The following is a 21,676-nucleotide window of genomic DNA, read 5'->3' as shown; positions in this document are numbered from 1 at the left end:
TAGGCCATAATACTGTGCTTGTTAAGGTTGCTTAGCAACCTCATATGCTACCTGCCTCCACGCTCTTGAAAGTTGACACAAAACACAAGACAAGAGTAGCACCCAGTGCCCAATCTCATGTTCTCCAGGTGGTTAAAGACGCAGCATGTGTATGGCCCCTAACTAAATACTGGACCAGCCTCTTCACAAAATGTAAATTGCTTTCTCCATCAGTCACTTAGAGACACATGGGAAAACAGAGTCCATGTTGAAAAATACCCTTTTGGCTTTATTTGACAACTTATAACCCACACTTGGGTTTGTATACATTTGGCTTGGTAGTGCATTGGTAAAGTACTTATTCTAGTGAAGTGGGTACTTTATATTGTTGAGTAAATTGAGTAAAGATATATGAAATATGATTCATTCAATTATAGTGACTAAAGTAAGACACAGATTTTGAACTCTTCTGATATGGGACTCTACACTTGCACAACATGTAGAGCTGCTTACACTGGGTGCATTGGCATGTGCCATTGGGTGTCATGTAGCTGATGATGCTGTTTATAACCAAGCAAACAGCACAATTTAAAGTCCTAGCTGCAAAGCTAATTAAGAGACACCTGATGCTGTTTCTTCTGCTCGGCAACTGAGTTATGTCATTCACTGTTAATAACTCTAATAATCATAAGGTCACACAGTGCAGAAAGTCATATGATAACAGCCACTTCCTTCCCCTTAGTTCCTACAAGTAGTACGAGACAGAAGGGCTCTGGTAAGCACCAAACATTTTACCTGCATGCAGTACCTTTAGTGGATGTTCCATGTTCCCACATAAACAGATTTCCTTGGAGTCAGAAGGTGTATTGGCTTCCCAGCTCCCTTGCAGGTTTGGCTGGGAAGCGTCATAGTCCCAAACGCACCTTCTTCAACCAGGTTTGTGATTTGGTGTTCATTCGTCAACACTTATGTAACTCACTCTTTCTTACAGGGTGGGGTAGTTAGTCCCATGCCCAACCACCAACATGGTGAACCAGGGACTGCATTTGTCTGCCTCCTCCACCTTAACCTGTCCAGTTTGGTTGAATCTTCCAGGGGGATAAAAACCCCCTCCTGCATAGCTCTCAGGATCACTGGAGTACGCAAGCCTCTCCACTATGGCAAGGCTGCTGTCTAAGAGAGGATCCCATTGACTCACACATTCTAAGGAGAAAGTGGAGTTGGATTGGACACACCCTCAGAAAACCTGCCACAAACGTCACCCGACGAGCCCTGATATGGAACCCACAAGGAGCTAGGAAAAGAAGTTGCCCAAAGAAACAGCTGGAAAAGAGGTGTACATACAGAAATGTCTGGGGCTCGGCAGGGAAAATCTAGAGTGAACTGCCAACAACTGAGTAAAATGGAAGACATTCATCAAAGGCCTGTGCTCCCTAGAGGAGCAAGGGCCTAAGTCAAGTCAATTCTTTCAGTACATCTGTATGAAAGGCAAAAAATGAAATGATGAAAATCACAGTATTTGTTGTGTCCAGTGTGATGTCTCACCTCTCCCACAGCGTTGGACAGGATGTGGACAATTTTTTCATGGGGTGTGGCCACCACGCTCTGACTGTTGATTTCGATTATGCGGTGACCCACTCTGACCCCGCCCCTTTCAGCGATGCCCCCACGCATAAGGCTACAGATCTGTTGATGGGACATATCAATATATTTAGATGACAAATCAAATTTCACTCAAGCAATTTAACAGAACTGCAAGGATAATTCAACATAAAAACAGAGCAGAATCACAGTGCTACCCACAATGCCATTCTGGACGCTGAAGCCCAGCTGGTAGCGGAGGTCTGGCCGTCTGATGAGTACAGTGGTCACTGGGGGACATCTGACAATGTTCAACTTGATCCCAGACTGGTTCTTCAGACCCTATGTAGAGGAAAGCAATATTAAATGAGCAATAAAAAATAAGTTGTTATATATCAGCATATCAATGTTGTGCATCCCTAATATTTATAGCAAATAAAGGCAAAATACCAAAATACTTCTAACTAAACTAAATGAGCTTTGACTAAATCAGAAAAAAAAATGCTCACATTTCTGTTTTTCTGTTGTATTGCGCTTTGACCTTTTGGTGCCCTATAAAGTGTATTGTGTTTTGTGAAAACACAATCAAGCTAGAGGTACAGCTAAAGGCATTCAACCAAGGTTCTGTACAGTAATAGGCAAGAACTGTGGTAGCTGTGTTGTTGGTGCATCTCTGTATTATTATCTTCATTCACAATACCTGTCATTGAAAATAATGGTGCACACATACCTTGATGATGCTCTGGCAGGTGGACAGTGGCAGTCCCACCAGACTGGTCCCATTAATGGACATGATCTGGTCTCCTATGTTCAGTCTGCCAGACCTCTCAGCCGGCCCAGCATGCATCATGTTGGCAATGATGACAGTGGGCAGGATGGAGCCCCACCCACTCTCCACAATGACCACACCCAGAATTTCCCCCTTTGCTTTCTCAATGAACACCTGAGGTCACAGCAGGCAGACACGTCACAAAACCATTTTAGAGTCAGAGTGAAATCAACCCTAACTTTTCACTTTGTTTAGTACAATGTTCCAAATCATAATGCAAAAACATTCAATAGCAGAAGTTTAACTAGTTATTTAGTGGTGAAGAGAATAATCATTGACTTTTTTATTTTGGGTAGTATATGACTTTTGTTTAAAGGAAAGTTACTGTCGAGGCACCAGTACAAAGATGTTTCAATGACACACAGCCCTACTTACGTCTTTGCAGTTCTCAGACTTGGAGAAGTGGATGAGGTCATCATTATACATGTCCTGAGTGTTGAGCAGGTCACTGTACTCCTTCTGGCTCAGGTCCTCAGGGTTAATGCCATTGGCCCGTAAGAATTCCTGGTAAGCCACACTGAAGGCCTGGCCGATGGACTGAGCAATCAACTGGGCCTGAAGGAACAAAATGGCAGACTTCGGTCAACTCAAGTTCCTTTTTAACTAACTGTGGTTGATTTCACAGCTGATTAAACTGTCAAAATTAACTTCACAAACACTGCATGTTGTTCCTTTTCACATGCAAAGACATCATATAAGTTGGCAGTTGGACTCACATCCTCAGACTCAAACACGTGGCATATCATCTTGTATTGGCGCTTGCTGTCTTGACCTGGGTCTGATGCCTCCACATTCTCCTGAGAGTCGGGTCGAGGCATCCTGCGCCGGGCCATCAGAACCACAATATTGCCAATGTCAGCAATGTAGGAGATGGTCCGCAGTGGGTGGTCCATCATGGTTTCCTGGAAGTCAGCGTACCAGAACAGTCCTTACATCATCTGAATCTGGGGTTGGTAACCAAACTAAGTGACCAAAGTAACTACACCTAGGCACTTAAAGGGATAGTGCCTAGGTGAAAATTCAGCCATTATCTACTCACCCATATGCCGATGGAGGCTCAGGTGAAGTTTTAGAGTCCTCACAATACTTGCAGAGATCCAAGGGGAGAGGGTTTAGCAACACAACTCCACCTAATGGAGGCACCCAAACGGCGATTCAAACGTCCAAAAACACATAATTGAAACCACAAAATATCTCCAACGGGGTGCACAGAGAGGCAGTCAGAGCTACAGGCTACAATGAGGCTAAAAACAGAGTTCAAATGACGTTTTTCCAAACAACTTTTTATGTTGGGGCTTCAGGACACTTGGATCACTACGGACAAGCACTATAGAGAAATTTTGTGGTTTCAATTATGTGTTTTTGGACGTTTGAATCTGGGGCACCCAGCCTGCATTACGTGGAGTTGTGCTGCTACCCCCTCTCCCCTTGGATCTCCGCAAGGGATGTGAGGACTCTAAAACTTCACCTGGGCCTCCATCGGCATATGGGTGAGTAGATAATGGCTGAATTTTCATTTTTGGGTGCACTATCCCTTTAATGACAGCTCATGAAAAAAGACTATATGGTAGGGAGGCATGATATTGGATTTTTTGCTGATATCCAATATGCCGATATATAACAACTTATTTGGCTGATATTGATATATCCACTTTTTTCCCCACCTAGTTTTAGTGATAATCAAGTCTCTTCTGTAATGGAAATAACATCGTATTATGCATGCATACTCTTATTGTGATGGCCCACCAGCAGATGGAGACATGAAATACAATATTTTTCATGTAATATTCATTTATTATGCAAAACAAGAAAAAGCATGTTGGCCAATTCTAATAGTTCATTTTAAAGCCAATATCAGCCGTAAACTGAAATCATGAACTGCAGATTCACTATAGGGTGAATTAGGGGTGTTTGGGACGGTTCTTGAATTTCACTCCTTCTGCAAGCTTTCTAGCCATAAATTAAAAAAAATTAGCTTAACAAATGATATATTTCTGTAATACTGAAGATTCATTCATATTCCAAGGAGGCGTGACATACCTGTTTAAGTAAACTAACCCTCAACCTCTTTTTTTTGTGTGTGTGTGTGCGTTTCATTTGGGCGATTGGGACAGGACGTTTGGGTGAGTGGGACACCAAATCTTTTCTGATTTAGGCCAGTGTAAGCATATTTATTGCACAATTTATTTCATATTTAGATATAATTTCACATGCACATTTTTCTTTTGCTGTTTATCGTTATGAATTAAGACTCCATGTACATTTCTGTTAAACGTTATTGCTGAAGTCTGCCCACAATTCATAAAATATAAAGCTGCTTTTCCTCACTGCCATAACAACCCACTCCCTCATGCATCTGCCCTTAATTCTCTCCCACCAAATTTCATTGAACACATTTAACTGAGGTAAAAAAAAAATGACTGAAGTAAAATTCATTGAATACATTTAATTAGGTTAAAAGAAACAGTGGTCAAAGCTGAGTGTGAGGTTTGGCTTGGATAGTGTATTAGTGTAAACTTTGTGTTTTTTGCTAGCTGGCTAATCCAGTACATACAACTTGTTCTATTTACACATTTCAGAACTTAGTTGGGTGGCCTGCTTTTTTTTCTTGACCAGAAAGTCTTTACTCCCTAAATGAATTACAAACAGAACCAGACAGCGATCTGATCTGAATCCCAATTAGACTGTGGAGTTCACTTTTTAGCTGAATGACTGGTTAGTAGCACATGTAACTGTGTGGTCTATAGTGTACTTAGCTTCATTTCAGTGTGTTTGCCAGAGATCTTGTAATATTTACATTGCTGGTTCTTCCTCAGTGAGGTGGCAGGAATAGGCACTACACAGTTGTGTGTTGTACGTCAGTCAGAGTAAGTACCTGGGAGTCAGCATTGAGCACTTTGATTCTCTGGGTGGAGATGAAGAGATCCACCTCTGTCATGGGCTGAGGCTCACCCTCAGGGGCCTATGCACACATATACACAACCATATTCACAAAACATACAGGCAGACATAAAAAGGCTAAAACCTTAAGAGCGGGTGTTCCTGAATACACAGAAATTCAAAGTTAGAGGTTAGTAACGTTTCATTATAACCAGAGGAAAGTGAGAGAAGTCCAGACTCTTTTAGTCAAAGTACCCTCTGACTAAAAGAGTCTGGACTCAAGCTGCAGAGCTAACTCTAACAGCTCCTAACTGATCATTTCTATAAATATAAAAAAAAAAGTCAAACATAATATCTTTTTTCTGTCTAGTTGCCTTCATACCTTTTTAGATACTCTAAACATGCAGTGGGCAAATTTACTTAGATCTGTGCTTGTTAAATTTTTCACACCTACTGTATGGCTTCCTGACCTGGGTAATTCACTATCAACAAGTATTTCAGTGGGAAAATTGTTGTGAAGTTAGGTGTGTATTGCCTGTAAACGCTGATGATATGATAATCATGATAATATAGATGCATTCCAATTTTTGGTAAAGTAAAATACATAACACTTCCTTTTAACCATCAATAATAAATGGTAAATTGATAGTAAATTAAACTTTAGTTAACAGTCACTTTACTGTTAAATAATGAAATGATTATCAATGGTGTTTACTGATTATTAATAATGCTATAATGTATAATAGTGTAACAGTTTAAAAACATTGTCCCATTATAATGGCTACCCAAATTCTTTTTTTTACCAGTGCACCACACAGTATTCATTTACCATTTAATAAGGCATTATATATTATCATTTATTACTATATACCATCCAAACAATGTTTAATAATGGATTACAAATCAATTATTAATCATTAACAAAGTGTTACAAATATCTGCTCCATCTATCTGTCATATTTCTTTAAGGTTTAAAAATCATTTGTTAATCATTAACAAATATTTAATATCGTATATTAAACTGAGTTTAGCGTTAGTTCAGGCAGGGCATGCTGAGCTACATCAGCTGATCTCAAGCAGCCCAGTCAACTGATGGAGCAGCTTATTGATGGAAGGGAGTCATCTGATAGTTCACATGATTCCTTTCTATGCAACTAATTGGCAAATCTCATTCAGGGTGCCCTATTTAGACTGCTCTAGCCTGCCTTCTGTTGCTGCTTCCTCTGCAAGCTTCCACCCCAGCTCCTCCTTTTTCTGTTGTGTCTGACTTATCAATGTCATTTCTGTTTGTCATTGATGCTTGCTCCGTACTGTTCTCAGGGGGTATTTGCTGCTGCTCTCCCTGCCTCAGGCTGTTCGTGTAGGTACTTGGAAGGGCGGAGAAGTATGCTCTCTCTGCCTTAGGCTTTCTCCACATGCTCAAGGAAAGGCAGAGGCCCCAGAACAGAGCCATACTGCCAAGTATAATACTGCAAAATATAAATAAAGTTTTCTTTGGCTAAAGTGTCTGACTGAAATGTTACAATATGTGCAACACTAAACTTTTTAAATAATGTAAATTCTAGTATTTAGTAATCATTATTAATCATCATTTAATTGTTAAAAGTAAAGTAACTATGAATTAAACATTAATTAACTATCATTTACCATTTATTGATGATGGTTATTAAAAAGGGTTACCATGACATTAATCCAACCAATGACTACGATTAGTATAAATATTTGGGATGAGGCTGATTCATCTATTCAACGGGAAGTTAAAATGCTACTCCTTTTCTTCTTCAAATACATCAATAAATATATTTTACATGCATTTTAAAGCCTTATTCCACCCAAAATCTATATGAAACAGTCACCCATTGAGTATTTGAAATATAGATGTAAAACATTTGTAAAAGTTTCATGATTTATGATTACAATGGATCCGAGGTATAACAATAGTAAACAATCCATGGAAACATCTAATCGATCTGTGATCAATGTCCATCAACCTCAGATGACTTTGTTTAGTGCTTATTAGCATGTTACCATGCTAATATGGTGACCATGGTAACATAACATCAACGTGTTATCATTGTCATTGTGAGCATGCTGATATTAGGGGGGGGGGATTACATAATGTCTGATATGGAATGAAAAAAATGGTGAAGGGACTGGATACCAAAGGAAGGGATGATACAGTATAAATGAATATCACACCTCCAACAACACAAAGCTGGATTCAGGAAAATGCCAACAATTCATCAGAATGACAGTACAGTGAAGAGGACACATAGGACAGGACAGGGATACGCACACACAGACACAGAAAGAGACAAAGAGCCAGGCAGAGGAGAAAGAGATACAGTGCTCTGCAGTTTGGAGGAAGAGACGGATATGTAGGTACTGCACCTTCTTCCTGTTCTGGGCTAATTTCTGGGCCGTCTGCCAGGCATGGAATAAAGCAGACAGGAGAGTCATGGGTTAGAGCAGTGCACAGGAGAGACTGACTGGATCACAGAGAGGGAGGTGGGGACGGGCTGTTTATTCTGTTGTGACATCATACTGTACAGTGTTTGACATTTTGTTCACATTGAGTAGGTGTGTTCATATTGTTTTTATGGATGTATTTGTGTGTGATGAACATTTAGGAGTCAGCAAGAAAAAAAATAAAAATACATATGCCGCAAAACATATTTGAATATAGGTAACAGCCTATTAAGTCTAAATTAGCCCATCAATATTACAAATAGGTCTAAATGAGCATTCGTTAATGTGATTTACTACAAGGTGACAGTGGGCTATTTATAATTATTTAGTACTTAAATTCCAAGACTTTTCCTTTGTTGGATTTGTAATGTATAGCTAGCCTTCTAGAAAGACTCCAGACTAGCCACAGCCACTGAAGTTTGGCAAAATTTAGAGGAAAAGGCACCAGGTCAGACGTATGATGCACATTTTGGTTAATGAAACATTAAAACGTTTTTTAATTCAATGTATAAACTACACATTTTTACAATTGTAGAATGCAGTAATCACTTCAGGCCTACAGCAATGACAAATGAAAACCTGAACGTTAAAAAATAACCATTATTCATTTCCAGATAATTTTATGTCAAAGCCACAGGGAGCCACTATAGAGGGTCTGAAGAGCTGCGTGGGGCTCCAGAGCGGCAGGTTGCCTACCCCTGATCTGTACAGTATTTGAAGATGGAGAACTTTGCATGCCCTTTGCTCATGTGCCCAGTTTTAAATTTCACTTTAATACTAAAAGTGCACCTGTGTTTATCAAGCATCATATAATCAAGAACTGCACTAAAAGTGAACCGAGGTCTAACACACGTTGTTGATGAAGCTTTCTGCTCTGACCTTCAGCAGGAGAAAGTGTGATGTAACCGTTTTAGAATACATAGTAGACTTTTTGATGATGTGTTGTAGTTTTCTGATAGATATGCTTTGAAATATTGGGCCAATTGAAAATGCAGAAAATAGCAATACATTTTTGGATTTCGACGTTTTGTGTAGGGGCTAACAATACAAACCACTGAGTTATCCAGGTTATATGTGTAAAATCTCATTGCTAAATAAAGAAACACCTTAGATCTCATTACTGTTTCTACCAATAAGAAATTTGCAGTTTGCAGTTTGTGGCACTGGCAAGCAAACAAATATAAAATAGTAGTAAAATCAGATCCAGCCAATCCTATCAACCCACTTCAGCCCTGTCTAGAGCATCTAATCATGCTGCAGCTTGCATAAATTGTGCAGTATTGCACAAACAGCAATGATGTTACAAACTCTCTGTGGTCTGTGGTGCACCTCTCCATCTTCTCCTCCACTGTTCACCTTTCAGCTACAGCTTGTTAAGTAAAATGAGGGAGCAGTGTGTAAGATTTAGGGGGATTTAGTGGAATCTAGTGGTGAGGATTGCAGATTGCAACCTGCTGAAACTTCTGCTTAGAATTCCTTCAGTGTTCATCGTTCAGGAGGTTTTTATTGGGAGCCGAATTATTCCCCTCCAAAACAAACTGGCAAGGTTATTTAAACTGGGAAAAACACTGAATGAAGCAGTTTCACGTTACAAATCATTGTTTCTCCTTCATTGTTCCGCATGTCAGAAACAGGCTGTTAGCCCAGCACTTGCTGATCTGTGCTTCTCTGTTTCTCTGATAACTCTAGATTCTAATGTTCAAAAGGTTTTTACCAGGAGCTGAATTATCCACAGAGATCTCTTACTCTCCAAAACAAATGGACTAGGTGACTGAACTGGTAAAAACACTAACTAAAGCACTTTCATGTTCAAAAAAACAAAAAACAAAATTGGGCTGTAAAGTTCTGGTTGGCTAGTTTATTGTTTCGGTCGTTCGGTCGTTGTGCTCTTGTCCAACCGAATTCTCATTGGTCAGACAGTCCCTCTTGTAACCTTAATAAGGTCATGTGTCCACCACAGCGTTTCTTAAACCCAGCTGAAGAATATCAGCTGTTGTTGTTCAGCACTCCAAATTGTCCTCTGTAATGATTGGGTCTTTGTTGTGTTTGTCCCGTCCCTTCTCCCATGTGACTGGACAAAGTGGTGACAGTGACGAGCGCAGCATTTTAACCAAAGTTAAACACTCTTTTTAACTCTCCTTTTTAATTGTAAAACGTATAAATAATCACAAAAGACATTCAGTGTCTTTGTGTTATCATTATGGATTTATTTTACTTAGTCTTCAAAAAGACACTACAGTTCAAGGCTGGATTATAAAGCTTCTGAAAGGTATAGGATCACACCGGTGACCTTGTTGGAGTGGCACGATGACTAATGTTAGCTTCTGGGCTAAAAATACTAAGTCCCTCTCTCATATGGCATCGTGGACCCCAAAGTTAGCGTCTAAATTTCGAGCCCTGTGACAGGAAAAAAAATGCTTTGATAGACACAATATGCCACCAGGTTGTGCTGTCTAAAAGGTAACCTGTGCAGATTTTTTCCCCCATCCACCAATCGATTGGTCAAAGAGTAGGTAAAATTTCAGTCAACCAAGATTTTCTTTGGTTGATTGCAGCCCTAAAATAAAATCAGTGTTTTCCAATGCTCTTGTCTTGGAGGGACTGCTAACTACGGTGGCCAACACAAAAATGTGAAAATGTGAATGGCCATAATTAGATCCAGTGTTTGGTTTGTCTGTTCTGAGCTACTGTAGAAACATGGCAGTGCAACATGGCAGTCTCGGTAGACAAGGACGTAGATATAAAGAACTCATTCTATGGTAACAATATATCCCCCTAAATCCTACACACTGGACCTTTAAGTCTAGAAGGCATTACAATAAATTCTTCATTTTGAATTTTACCACAATTCTGATAGTACAAAGGACAATCAAAATGTCTACTTTGCAGGCTCCTAAAACAGTTCCATCATACTCTGTTCAAAGAAAAACTCTGAGCTACAGGGCAGAGCCCCTCACCCTCTACCTGTCCTACAGCTGAAAGCAGGGGAGCTCATCTGTTCTGACCACCATCTGCCTGTAGAATACCTTCTGCCAACACACTCTGGACTGCTGTCAGTGTTCACTCTATTCATACTAAAACACTATGCACTCATGTTACAGTAGGAGCCTTTGGATACTTCACCATGTAAGGTAATATAAAGACAAAGTGTATTTGTATTAGCCTTCCCCTACCAGCAGGTGTCTCTGTTGTTTAGGCTCTAGAAAAGACTGAGGGCTGACGATCACATATTTCTGTACAGAGCTACAGCACATCACAAAATAGGCTCCTCTGTTCTCGCAGTGTGAAACTCACAGGGCTGGCTGCACAAAGACAGACTATAATGGTGGCCAACATCTATCAAATACACACAGATGTTTAAGGTCATCTGTTGTAGGGTTGCAGCAATATACTGGTTTCAAGGTATACTGTAAGTTGACCATTATCATACCCTGTGTATTTGCTGGAAGTTGAATCTCCCCTTTATTTTAGGTATTTTCAAAAGGAATTTTTTTTACACATACTTCCATTAAAAAAATGGTTTCAAGTTTAAATTATAGTAATAAAATGTTTGTTCAACCAACAATAAACCTTCCATTTTCATTCCTTTAAGGATCATTCTGACTGATTATAATATAAATTATATAGTGCCGTGATACCGTGATACCGTGATACTGTGAAACCGCGATATTTTCTGAGATGGTTATCGTGCCATGAAAATCTCATACTATTCCAACCATAATCTGTTGCATAGACCTTCCTTGTTGCTGGATGTCTTGGGGAGGACTGATTCACTATGTGTTCTGGGTATATTAATCCTCTTTTGGAACTGAAAGCATGGCCAGCTGAGCCCACATTTCAAGCTGGTCAGTTCTGCTCACTCAAGCAAAAAACCTGGGTTTCTGGAAAGAATTTCCGAATGTCAAGGTCATTTTATCTGGAAATTTTAGTGATCAGTGTTATGACAGAATTTGGAAGAAAACAGTATTTTAGTTTGGTAGATTGTGGCATGTGTAGGATGAGATCGGAGTGTCAGCTGTTGTCATACAGGGGGGAGAAATTCAGGGGAACAACAGTGGAGATGTTAAGTGACACTGTCACACTTTCGTCCTATAAAGCAAAACCTGAAGCTTTATCTTCCAAGCACTATCACCAAGCAAGAAATTATGATGACATCAAATTGCATCTGACAGGTGCAGTTTTAAGTATTAACCATTTAAAATTCAAAAGACAGAAAAAAAACAACCTTTTAAGTATAGGACTTATGTTCATAGCCACATTTTAAAGTCACCAACTTATCTAAGCTATAAATGCAAAAATATGATGCCAAAAGAAATACATATCCCGCCTCCAACACTGGAGGAGATGAAGGCATCAGTGACACTTTCTGTGTCTGACTGTGTAAAATGGGGTAACTTGGGCAATGTGGATGAGATGGAAGAAAGCCATCTTTGTGATCTTATTGATGTGTTTTTTGAATGAAAGTGATGAGTCAGAAGTGACAGCCACATTTTTGACTGATGTATAAGGAAGAATGGTTCTGCCATCAAGGCTGAGAGATGTATTTGACACATATAAATGTGTTTTTGGCCCTACAATCATGATTTGTGTTTTGTCTTTGTTAAAGAATTACTTAGCCAACTTTGACCAGTTTTGTATCATAACAAGATGGGTTCTGAGCATTTAACTTCCCTCCATCTTGCCAGCACCCAGATCTCTTGGCACACTCTTGGGCTGTTGCTCCAACTACAGATTGTACTTCCTTATTTTTGCATGACCGCCATCATAGATATGGAAAGTATAGAAGTGGATCAAGGGAGAGAGCCACACCTTTCTCTTTCTCTACTTTAAACCAAACTCCAATAAAACAGTAAAACTAAGCAGTGCTGATCAAATATGTATCAAGATTCTGTTATTGCATCTATTTCTCAACTCAAACGTTTCCATAAATATATTTTAACTTACTTTTTAACTGTAATTCCAGATCGTTTGTTACCAGCCGGCCGCCACATTATTTTCAGACGGGCAACGCACATTACATCACCCACCTGCAGGACCATTTATTGGTCTAGTGTGGTGCAGTGCATTCTGGTAGTTGTGGGTTTTTTCCCTCTTCCTGCTTCATAGAGTCCAGTTTTATGAAAAGACTTTCCAGCAGTAAACACTTCTTTAAAGTGGAGAAAGCACTCAGACAGCCAAATTCTAATGATGGATAAATCCTGTTCAAACCTGGGATATGTTCAGGGTCTGGGAGGATGGGAATATAGTCTGAAGTCTGTTTCCCCCGTCACTTTGTGTTTCCCTTATTAGACAGTGACTGGCTTTCAATAGTGACGTACCTAATCTAGCTTGCTTGGGGTATGTTTGAGTCTCAGATTTTATGAAGTACACAGACATCTCCCCCTTCAATAGAAAAATGTAAAAACACCTCTCTAGTGACAAACTTTGCACAGATACAAGTCATCATTGTCAATCTGAGGGATCCCTCCTTAGTTGATCTTCCTGAGGTTTCTTCCATTTTTTTTCTTCATTCAGGTTTTTTGAGGACTTTTTCATAATCTGAATCAAAGGGCTGAGGAAAAAAAGTGTCTTATACTGTGCAGGTTGTAAAGGCCTATGAAGCAAATGCATGATTTGTGATGTTGTAAGGCTACATATAAATCAAACCTACTCCCTCAGGCCAAGGACACAGGACGCACTGATGAGGGACACATAGGTACACCCTCATTAAACCTGCAATATCTGGGCTCTCAAGTTTCGGGTATGTTAACTGGAGGTAGGCCATGTTTTCACATGTCCTGCAGTAGCCTAACATATCTCTGCACAACAACTGCCAAGAAGAGCATCACAGCTGTTTAAAAGGTCTTTGAACAAGTTTCAGAAATGTAAAGAAGAAAATTCAAAGGAGAAAATCCCAAACCAGAGGGACAACCACACTACTGGAAGTGGTGCTGAAGATATCTAGTGAACAGCCATCTCTGCTGGAGAAGAAAACTCTGCCAACATGACCTTTACCATGGAAACGTAGCTCTCAGTTTAGTGACATTGTAGGCACGGGGTGACTCACTTAGCAGCCGAGTCGCCAGAAGAAAATGTTTGCATTGTACCTTTTAATACATAACATTTGCACATTTCATACATCATATCAGCATTTCTAAAGTGACGCACACTAACATTACAACTAACAACAGTATATAAATCTATAGACTTACTAATAGTTTATGCAAAAGCTAAGGATATGTAACTGTGATTTCATATCACTTGCTATCATGACATGCACTTGTATTTTATATGTAAATTTAATTATTATAGGAAAAAACTGAACAGTTAGTACACTTTCCATTAATTCCAATTACCACAAACTTTTACCATAATAACCATAATAGGAGCACAACATACAAAAATGTAAATACATTGTAGCTGCCTTTAATTTGCATGTGTTTAAACGGATCTTTGTCAACTAGAGAGAAGACTTATCTCTCGGTCGGAGCTGTTGGAGCTACAGGAACACTCAGTCCACTCTGATGGTACAGTGGTGTTATAGAATGGAGCTTCTTGCCTCGCCAACTATATATGATGAGCATAATCTCACTTTTCTGCTTGTACAGAGTAAAATATCATCTGATAATATGACATCTGAAAAACATTAAATGTTTTATCAATATGGCTTTAAGATTATGGCAGAGATGTAGATTTGGATGTTTAGATATACTTCTGTTCATACAGCAGACAAATAGAGTTGGGATTAGATGCAACTGGTTGCACAGTCATATAACATGACTTCAGTCATAACTGGTAAGACAGGAAATACTAGGACAGGGATATAAGGACAGAGGGATGCCGCATGCTGTAAAGCCCTCTGAGGCAAATTGTGATTTGTGATATTTGGCTTTATAAATAAAATTGCACTGACTAAAAAATGTAATAATACAAAAATGGGAAAATTAGGGTTTTAGAAAAAGAAGAATATAGAAAATACAACAGGTACAATATGATGTTTAGTGCCTACATTATGTATCATCTATTTATTTGGTACCAAAATGCTGCAGTCCGACTGAGTTTGAAACATTGCAATTGACTATAGAATGTAAAAATATAAACCAGTGTGTGCATACACTACATGAGTGTGTGTTTTCACCTTGATGCGGCTGACAGCCTCCTGTGCCTGCATCATGCGGATGTTCTTGGATGGAGTCTTATCCGACAGCAGCTGGGTGGAGCCCAGGTAGTTGGCTGCAAAGATGATCCCGTCTATCAGGTCCTCTGGGTCACATGGGCCTGGGACTAGACGGAGGAGAGGGGTTCAGTCTCACTACAACACAATGTTTCCCCGTCACAGTTTGGGAAATTAGCTGAATTTAACTAAACCACTAGAAATACAGAAGGAAATAACTTAAATAGATGTATAACAACAAGGTTATTATAATAGAGAGATTACTTTCTTAAAAAAAAAAATCCAAATATGTTTTTTTTTTTTTTTTTTTTTAAATATATTCTAATGGGCTCACCAATTTGGATCTTGGAAAAAATAAAATAAAATTAAACTGACAGTTTATAGTATAGTGTATGGTATACTGTATTTTATTTTGTTACGTTGTTTGTGTTTTTTACTTTTCAGGTAATTCCTTTTTTTTCATATTTTTCAATTTACTATTATTTTCATATATTCTCAGGACAATACACATTGATGAATATCACTGTATATGTGCCAGTGTTAGCCAAAAGGCTAATTTTAAGTTTAATTTTTGTTCCGTCACTTACAATGTGTTATATTAAAACATTTTATAACATATGAACATTTATAACAATACATAAATTTAAATTCCAGAAATTCCAGAAAAATGATTCATTGGTATAGGTACATTTTGTTATTTTAACAGGAAAATTAAAGCATGTAGGAGTAGCATTTTATAATAGTAATACTAATTAAATATTGAGGCTTGCAGTAGAGTGTGTTTAACAAAAAAACGACTAACTATGTGATCCTATTGGGTCCAACCCGTTCTCATTCCAGGTCGTCAAATACCATCACTTTGTCACACCCCTTGGCATCTGATCAGACACACAGGACACCCTTTAGCAGATCTATGTGACGCCACCAAACACATAAAACCTAATGCAGTTAGGTTTAGGCAATTCAAGTAATTGATTAGGTTTATAAAAAGATCATGTTTTGGGTTAAAAGAGGTACATTTGTTACGTAACTGTGATGTAATGTGACTTAAATAAGTCAAGTGAGTGACTGTATAAGTTAGGCCTACGTAACATTATGTTAAAACAACAGTGACTTTTGGTTTCATGATGGACATAAACTGCAGTCTTATGGCTGAAAATTCCACCTCCCATCCCACCCACCGTGGTCTTTGTCGCTCTTAATACTATGTCAGCTGCTCTCAGCGTAGAGCTTAGATCGGGCCCAAAAAATCCAGCCTGACCCCACCCAAAATGGTTTGAATACTTCATTTTCTTAGAAAACTGGTTGGAAGGTTCTTTATGAATTGAGTTTGTTTGCTTGCTTTTAACTGTTAATCTGTGATAAGCCATCCATCTATACTTAAATTATAAATGCTAGACATTAAACAAAAGGTATGGGTTTGTAATATTCAACCGGACAGACATATATGAAATATACAATAATAAATGAATAAATAATCACATTAAATTGAAATCAATATAACTGATATTTCATGAATATTCCTCTGGAAATCAACAATCACTTGGAAACACATCTGGTGAAATGACCTGTCTCAGACCTTAGTCTTTATTTTCCCTGCACTTGGTGCCAAATTACATGATCGTCAAACTGGAGGATGATAAACATCAGCAAGATACTTTGTTACAATCTGCCAAATATTTTAATTAGTGGTTAATTACTGATCTATTGGCAGATTATTTATTAATGCCATTAGTTACACCTTTTAAACTATTAAAAATGTATGTGTCATTAGAGAGTGGTAGCCAAGGGAAAGGAACTATTAATGAAATGATGTGGCAACACATTGACAACGTATGCTGCCGTCTGACTCACAGTGATGGCCTAAACTTTCCATAGCATCATGTTCTCATAATTGGAGTGGGACATAGTGTGTGTGTGTGTGTGTGTGTGTGTGTGTGTATGTGTGTGTGTGTGTGTGTGCACCCATTGGAAAAAAACACAGATGTAATGTGACTGGTGAACTGGAATTTCCCTATCTTTCCCCATCCTCTTCCCCCATTCTCTCCCCCTCACCCGTCTCTCCCCTCCTACATCTTTATTGGCTACTTAGGGCCCTGACATTTAGGAAATGCTAATGCAGCATTAACAACAGGCTTAGATCAGCAGTGCAGTTCAATAAGCTGTATACTACCAGGGCATCACTGGGGAATCTGCTTCAACATACTTAACACTGACAGTATAGGCCAGGCAGAGTTTAGAAGGACAACCCTCCAATTGTCCATCACTTTGTCATGATTTATTCCAAAATGTTTGCCAAAAGCTTACCAGCACGACAGTGGGTCCAGTATTTAATTTAAAGTAACATACATAACCATAAAAAAGGTTAAAGGAAATGTGCATTTACAGTACTGAGTAGTAGTTATTACAGAAAACAAGGTTTGGAGTAACATAGCATTAAGTTAAAAACACAAACACACAGTTGAGCATTCTTTTCAGGCCTAATCCATGATTAATGTACAGACACTGCTTTGTTTTCAGGTAATGATTGTGGCCTTCAATATTTAGCTTAGAGCAAAATAATGCTTAAGCCTTTTCTAGTCCTGATTCCTGATTAGCACAGGAATCACAGGAGACAGTGGTAGTGTTCAAACCTTGATACATGCATTCTCAAAAAAGCCTTGTTATGAAAAGGGTTTCTGTCCTATAAAGTTAGAGAGCTTTTAATTTAAAATGGATACAGGAAGTGTTGAATCTGTATTAGCAACATAATGCAGTAACAAACTAGAATTCTCTGACCAAATGTCTTTCTTTATGTCCATGAGTTATGACGTTGCATAATGGCCAGAAAAGTGTTTTTGCAGATCATTATGATGTCACAGTGAAGTTGACCTTTGATCTTTTGGAAATAAAATGTCATCACTTCAATACTTTATCCTATCAGACATCTGTGTGAAATTTTGTCCTAACAAGTGTATGAATTCTTGAGTTATGGCCAAAATATGTTTTATGAGGTGACAGTGACCTTGACCTTTTACCACTAACTTCTAATCAGTTTCTTCTTATGTCCAAGTGGATGTTTGTGCCAATTTTGAGGAAATTCCATCAAGACCTTCTTGAGACCTTGGGTTAACAAGAATGAGATGAATACAAGGTCACAGTGACGGTGATCTTTGACCACCAAAATCTAATGAGCTCATTATTAAGTCCAGATGGACATTTGTGCCAAATTTGAAGAAATTCCCTCAAAGTCTTCTTGTGCTATCAGCTGACAGCAACCTTGACATTTAACCTTTGACCACTAATCAGTTCATCCTTGAGTCCAAGTAAACATTTGTCCCAAATTTGAAGAAATTCCCTCTAGGCCTTCTTGAGATATAATGTTCATGAGAATAGGATGAACATACATACACAATGCCTCCAGCCACAGTGTGGAGGCATGAAAATCAAAAGTGCATACAAAGCAGTTCAAAGAACAAGGAGGCTTCTTATTAAATTATGCTCAAATGTACCTATCAAACAGAGGGACTTAGAAATAATAGCCTATCTCCAACATAAACCTACTTTATACAAAAGCCTGATACCCTCTGAAGCTGAGATAAAGAAAGGCCCCACCAACTATTTAAGGATATATGGTAAATTCACATTTTTTCAGAGTACAATCATGTATCTACTGTGTCTCTTTAACTTCATACAGTAAATCCCTCCAACTCTCCCTTGAGAGATTGAAAACCTCTGCAGCAGAGGATAAAAGACTCACCTTCTACATATGTGGGGAAAGACGCAAGGCTTCTCCTAGACTAATAATAAAAAGAGAGGAGAATCATTCTTTTAAACATTACAAACATTAGTGAATGTGTAATGAATAGTAAAATGAACTAAAAAAATTGAACACACCTCTTTACTAGAGGGAGAAGATTCAAAGCTGTCTTCCTGCAGCAGATGTCTGCTGGATGACTCTGCTCCTGGAGGAGAGGGCGAGCCTGAGCCAGGTGACTGCAGGGAGGATATAATAATACAAAAGAAAGTTAAATGAAGACAGCGCCTCATGTCTCAAATAGAGACCTCATTGGGTGAAGCTGTGGAAAAAAGTGAACTGGTTTATAAACTGGCACTCCAACAAGTAGACGCTCATTAAATTAAGGACAGCCACCGACCCTTCAAACATTGTATAACACTGATCATCTGGTTACAATCCAATGTTCTGCTTGAAACCTTGGGTCCTGGGTTCATGTGGATTGACACGCATCACCCACACAAACACTGTCGCAGACCAAGTTCGCCCCCTCATGGCAACAGCACTCCCTGATGGTAGTGACCCCCCAGGACAATACGCCATGCCACTCTGCAGAAATTGCTCAGGAATGGCCAGAGGAATATGACACAGAGCTCAAGGCGTTGAACTGGCCTCCAAATTACCCAGATCCCAAGCAATTGAGTAAATGTGGGACATGCTGGGACCCTCGAAGTCCTACATATGTCCATGCCTTGTTAGGTCAGAGCCAAGTCCAATCAACAGTTGGGCCTCTTTGGATCTGACTTGGCTCTGACCTTTCGAGGCACAGACATAGGACCTCTGGATGTCCTTTGTTGTCTGGCACCAGGGGGTGGCAGTGGATCTTTTGAGTCCTGTAGGTTGTGAGGTGGGGTACCAACACATACCATAAATGCTCCATCAGATTGGGATCTGGGGAATCTGGAGGCCAGGCTGATGTCCAAACATTTTGTCACATTCTTCGGGCCATTCCTGAACAGTTTTTGTGGTGTGGCATGGTGCATCGTCCTGCTGGGGGAAACTACTGCCATCAGAGAGTGCCATTGCCATGAGGGAGTGTACTTGGTCTGCAACAGTGTTTGGGTGGGGGGTGCGTATCAAGTGGCATCCACATAAATACCAGGACCCAAAGATTGATTGGCATTCTGAAAAGCCTAAAAGACAATGTAAGTTGAGTTTCACAAAGGTTCACACAGCCAACATCAACAGCTTTAGTTGCACAAAACAAACACACACAAGCTGTGATGAGGTGCACTGACGCTGACACACCAACTGGACAAATGGCAGCATAGATACAAAACATCACAACATATCACCTGTGTGGGACAGAGGGCAGCACATTGTCATGACATGGAAACATCTTGCAGGCTACAGTGCAAATCAACTCTTGCATTTGTATCTGTTATAGTGGGCAGCAGCATGACTTATATTTTCTCACTAAACTCTACCAAACAGATAGTTTTGGTTTTATTAGTCCAGGGGGAAAGGTTTTTAATTGTGGTGCTCACAACACTTAAACATTTAACAGTAACATGACTGTATACAGCAGATATTTCCAAACCTGGACCTTTACACTATTGTCATGGGTATACAGCACTAGAGGGAGCTGAAAAAAAAACCCCAAAACCAACCAAAAAAGTAATATACAAAAACACCACATGGCAATACTAAAATTGTAACTTTACACCACAAGCACTTGTGGGCTCTTTTTCTGATCATGTGTTAGCACCTCCAGCCTGAAGTACTGTGCCTTTGGAGCAATAAGCTTTTATCTCTTTTCACAAAAATTTTGGTGAATCAAGTTTTGCAGGGCCTGACACAACACGAGCCCAGAGTGAACTCTTACACATTTAAAAGCACTCCTCAAAATGTGTTGATACAACTAAAACTCATTTGCACTGAATATCAAGACTAGTGCCTACAGGATCGATACCTAAAAACAAATAAACAAAAGATCCATCTCATATTAGATCATATTCTGGGCACATGAACACTGTGCCTCTCTGTTGCTGTTGTTTGCATGCGTGCAGAGATCACCTAATTAGTTCAGCAAATTCACACACTCCTTTATCTGTTTCATATACTAACATGAAAACAAGTGCCCAATTATTGTTGGTAATTAAAATACATTTAGAAGTAGCAAATATAAAATGCATTTACCTCAAAAAACCATGACACATTTCTGTCCCTGCATGACAATGCACCAGCAGATTTGAATAATAACAGTAACAGTGTTCGTATTGGTGCTTTTAGCTCTGGTATTACTTCATATTGGAACTGAACCAGATTGTGTTGTATGAATACAAGACTCTCAAGGTTCAGCTCAGTCAGCAGTCGGCAGAGGCTACCATACAATGTGCCAACTGCTGAAACAGCCATCAGGAGCAACTTGGGGTTAAGTATCTTGCTCAAGGATACTTCGACGTGTGGGCTGGAGTTGCCCTGCCTACTGTCATTGGTTCCTCTGCAAGCTGCTTTGCAACCCTCCTCCACCCCAGCTCCTCCTTTTCATGCTGTGTCTGACTTATCAGTGTCAAATCTATTTGTTTTTGATGCTTGCTCAGTTCTGTTCCCAGGGGGTCTTTTCTACTGCTCTCTCTGCCTTAGGCTCTCCATGTAGACATGTGGAAGGGTGGACAGGTGTGCTCTTTCCACCTTAAGGTGTGTTCACACCGGACCTATTTTTTTTTTCGCTAGCGACGAGTTTACATACAAAGTCAATGCAAACGGGCGATTGAGCGTATATTCGCCCAGGAGAAAAATCGCTCGGGCTCCGAGCGACAGCGACAGAGCGATTTTTCGCTCGTCGCTTGAGATGAGAAATCTCATCTGGAGCGGTATTTCGCTGGGTCCTGTCGCTTGCAGCTCAACGCTGATTGGCTGCCGTAATCCCGGAATCCCGGGGGGTTCTTGACTGTCATGACATGTCAGCTTCATTAAACGTATAGCTGCAAATTAAAAGCAACAATAGATGTAAAAACACACAGACACAATGCATCTGTGATCAGTTCCCTAATTTAATTTTAACAAT

General features: G+C 39.4%; 1 protein-coding gene across 2 annotated transcripts in view; it reads right to left on the bottom strand.

Annotated features, from left to right (window-relative positions):
- Positions 1-21,676, bottom strand: part of apba1a (amyloid beta (A4) precursor protein-binding, family A, member 1a) — an 82,297-nt gene that overhangs the window by 7,631 nt on the left and 52,990 nt on the right. Inside the window, exons 4-13 of one of the 2 annotated variants that reach the window (XM_050049933.1) lie at positions 18,768-18,866; positions 18,631-18,670; positions 14,856-15,001; positions 7,661-7,693; positions 5,265-5,351; positions 3,106-3,291; positions 2,765-2,944; positions 2,291-2,503; positions 1,783-1,902; positions 1,525-1,665 (exon numbers count right to left, since the gene is read on the bottom strand). In XM_050049933.1, coding sequence (XP_049905890.1) covers positions 1,525-1,665; positions 1,783-1,902; positions 2,291-2,503; positions 2,765-2,944; positions 3,106-3,291; positions 5,265-5,351; positions 7,661-7,693; positions 14,856-15,001; positions 18,631-18,670; positions 18,768-18,866 — 1,245 coding nt within the window. The remainder of the gene's footprint in view (positions 1-1,524; positions 1,666-1,782; positions 1,903-2,290; positions 2,504-2,764; positions 2,945-3,105; positions 3,292-5,264; positions 5,352-7,660; positions 7,694-14,855; positions 15,002-18,630; positions 18,671-18,767; positions 18,867-21,676) is intronic. The other variant, XM_050049934.1, reaches the window with a different exon arrangement.

Source organism: Epinephelus moara, chromosome 8, assembly GCF_006386435.1.
Source record: "Epinephelus moara isolate mb chromosome 8, YSFRI_EMoa_1.0, whole genome shotgun sequence".
In the NCBI taxonomy this organism is placed as follows: Eukaryota; Metazoa; Chordata; class Actinopteri; order Perciformes; family Serranidae; genus Epinephelus; species Epinephelus moara.
This window is presented reverse-complemented; position numbering and strand designations above follow the sequence as displayed.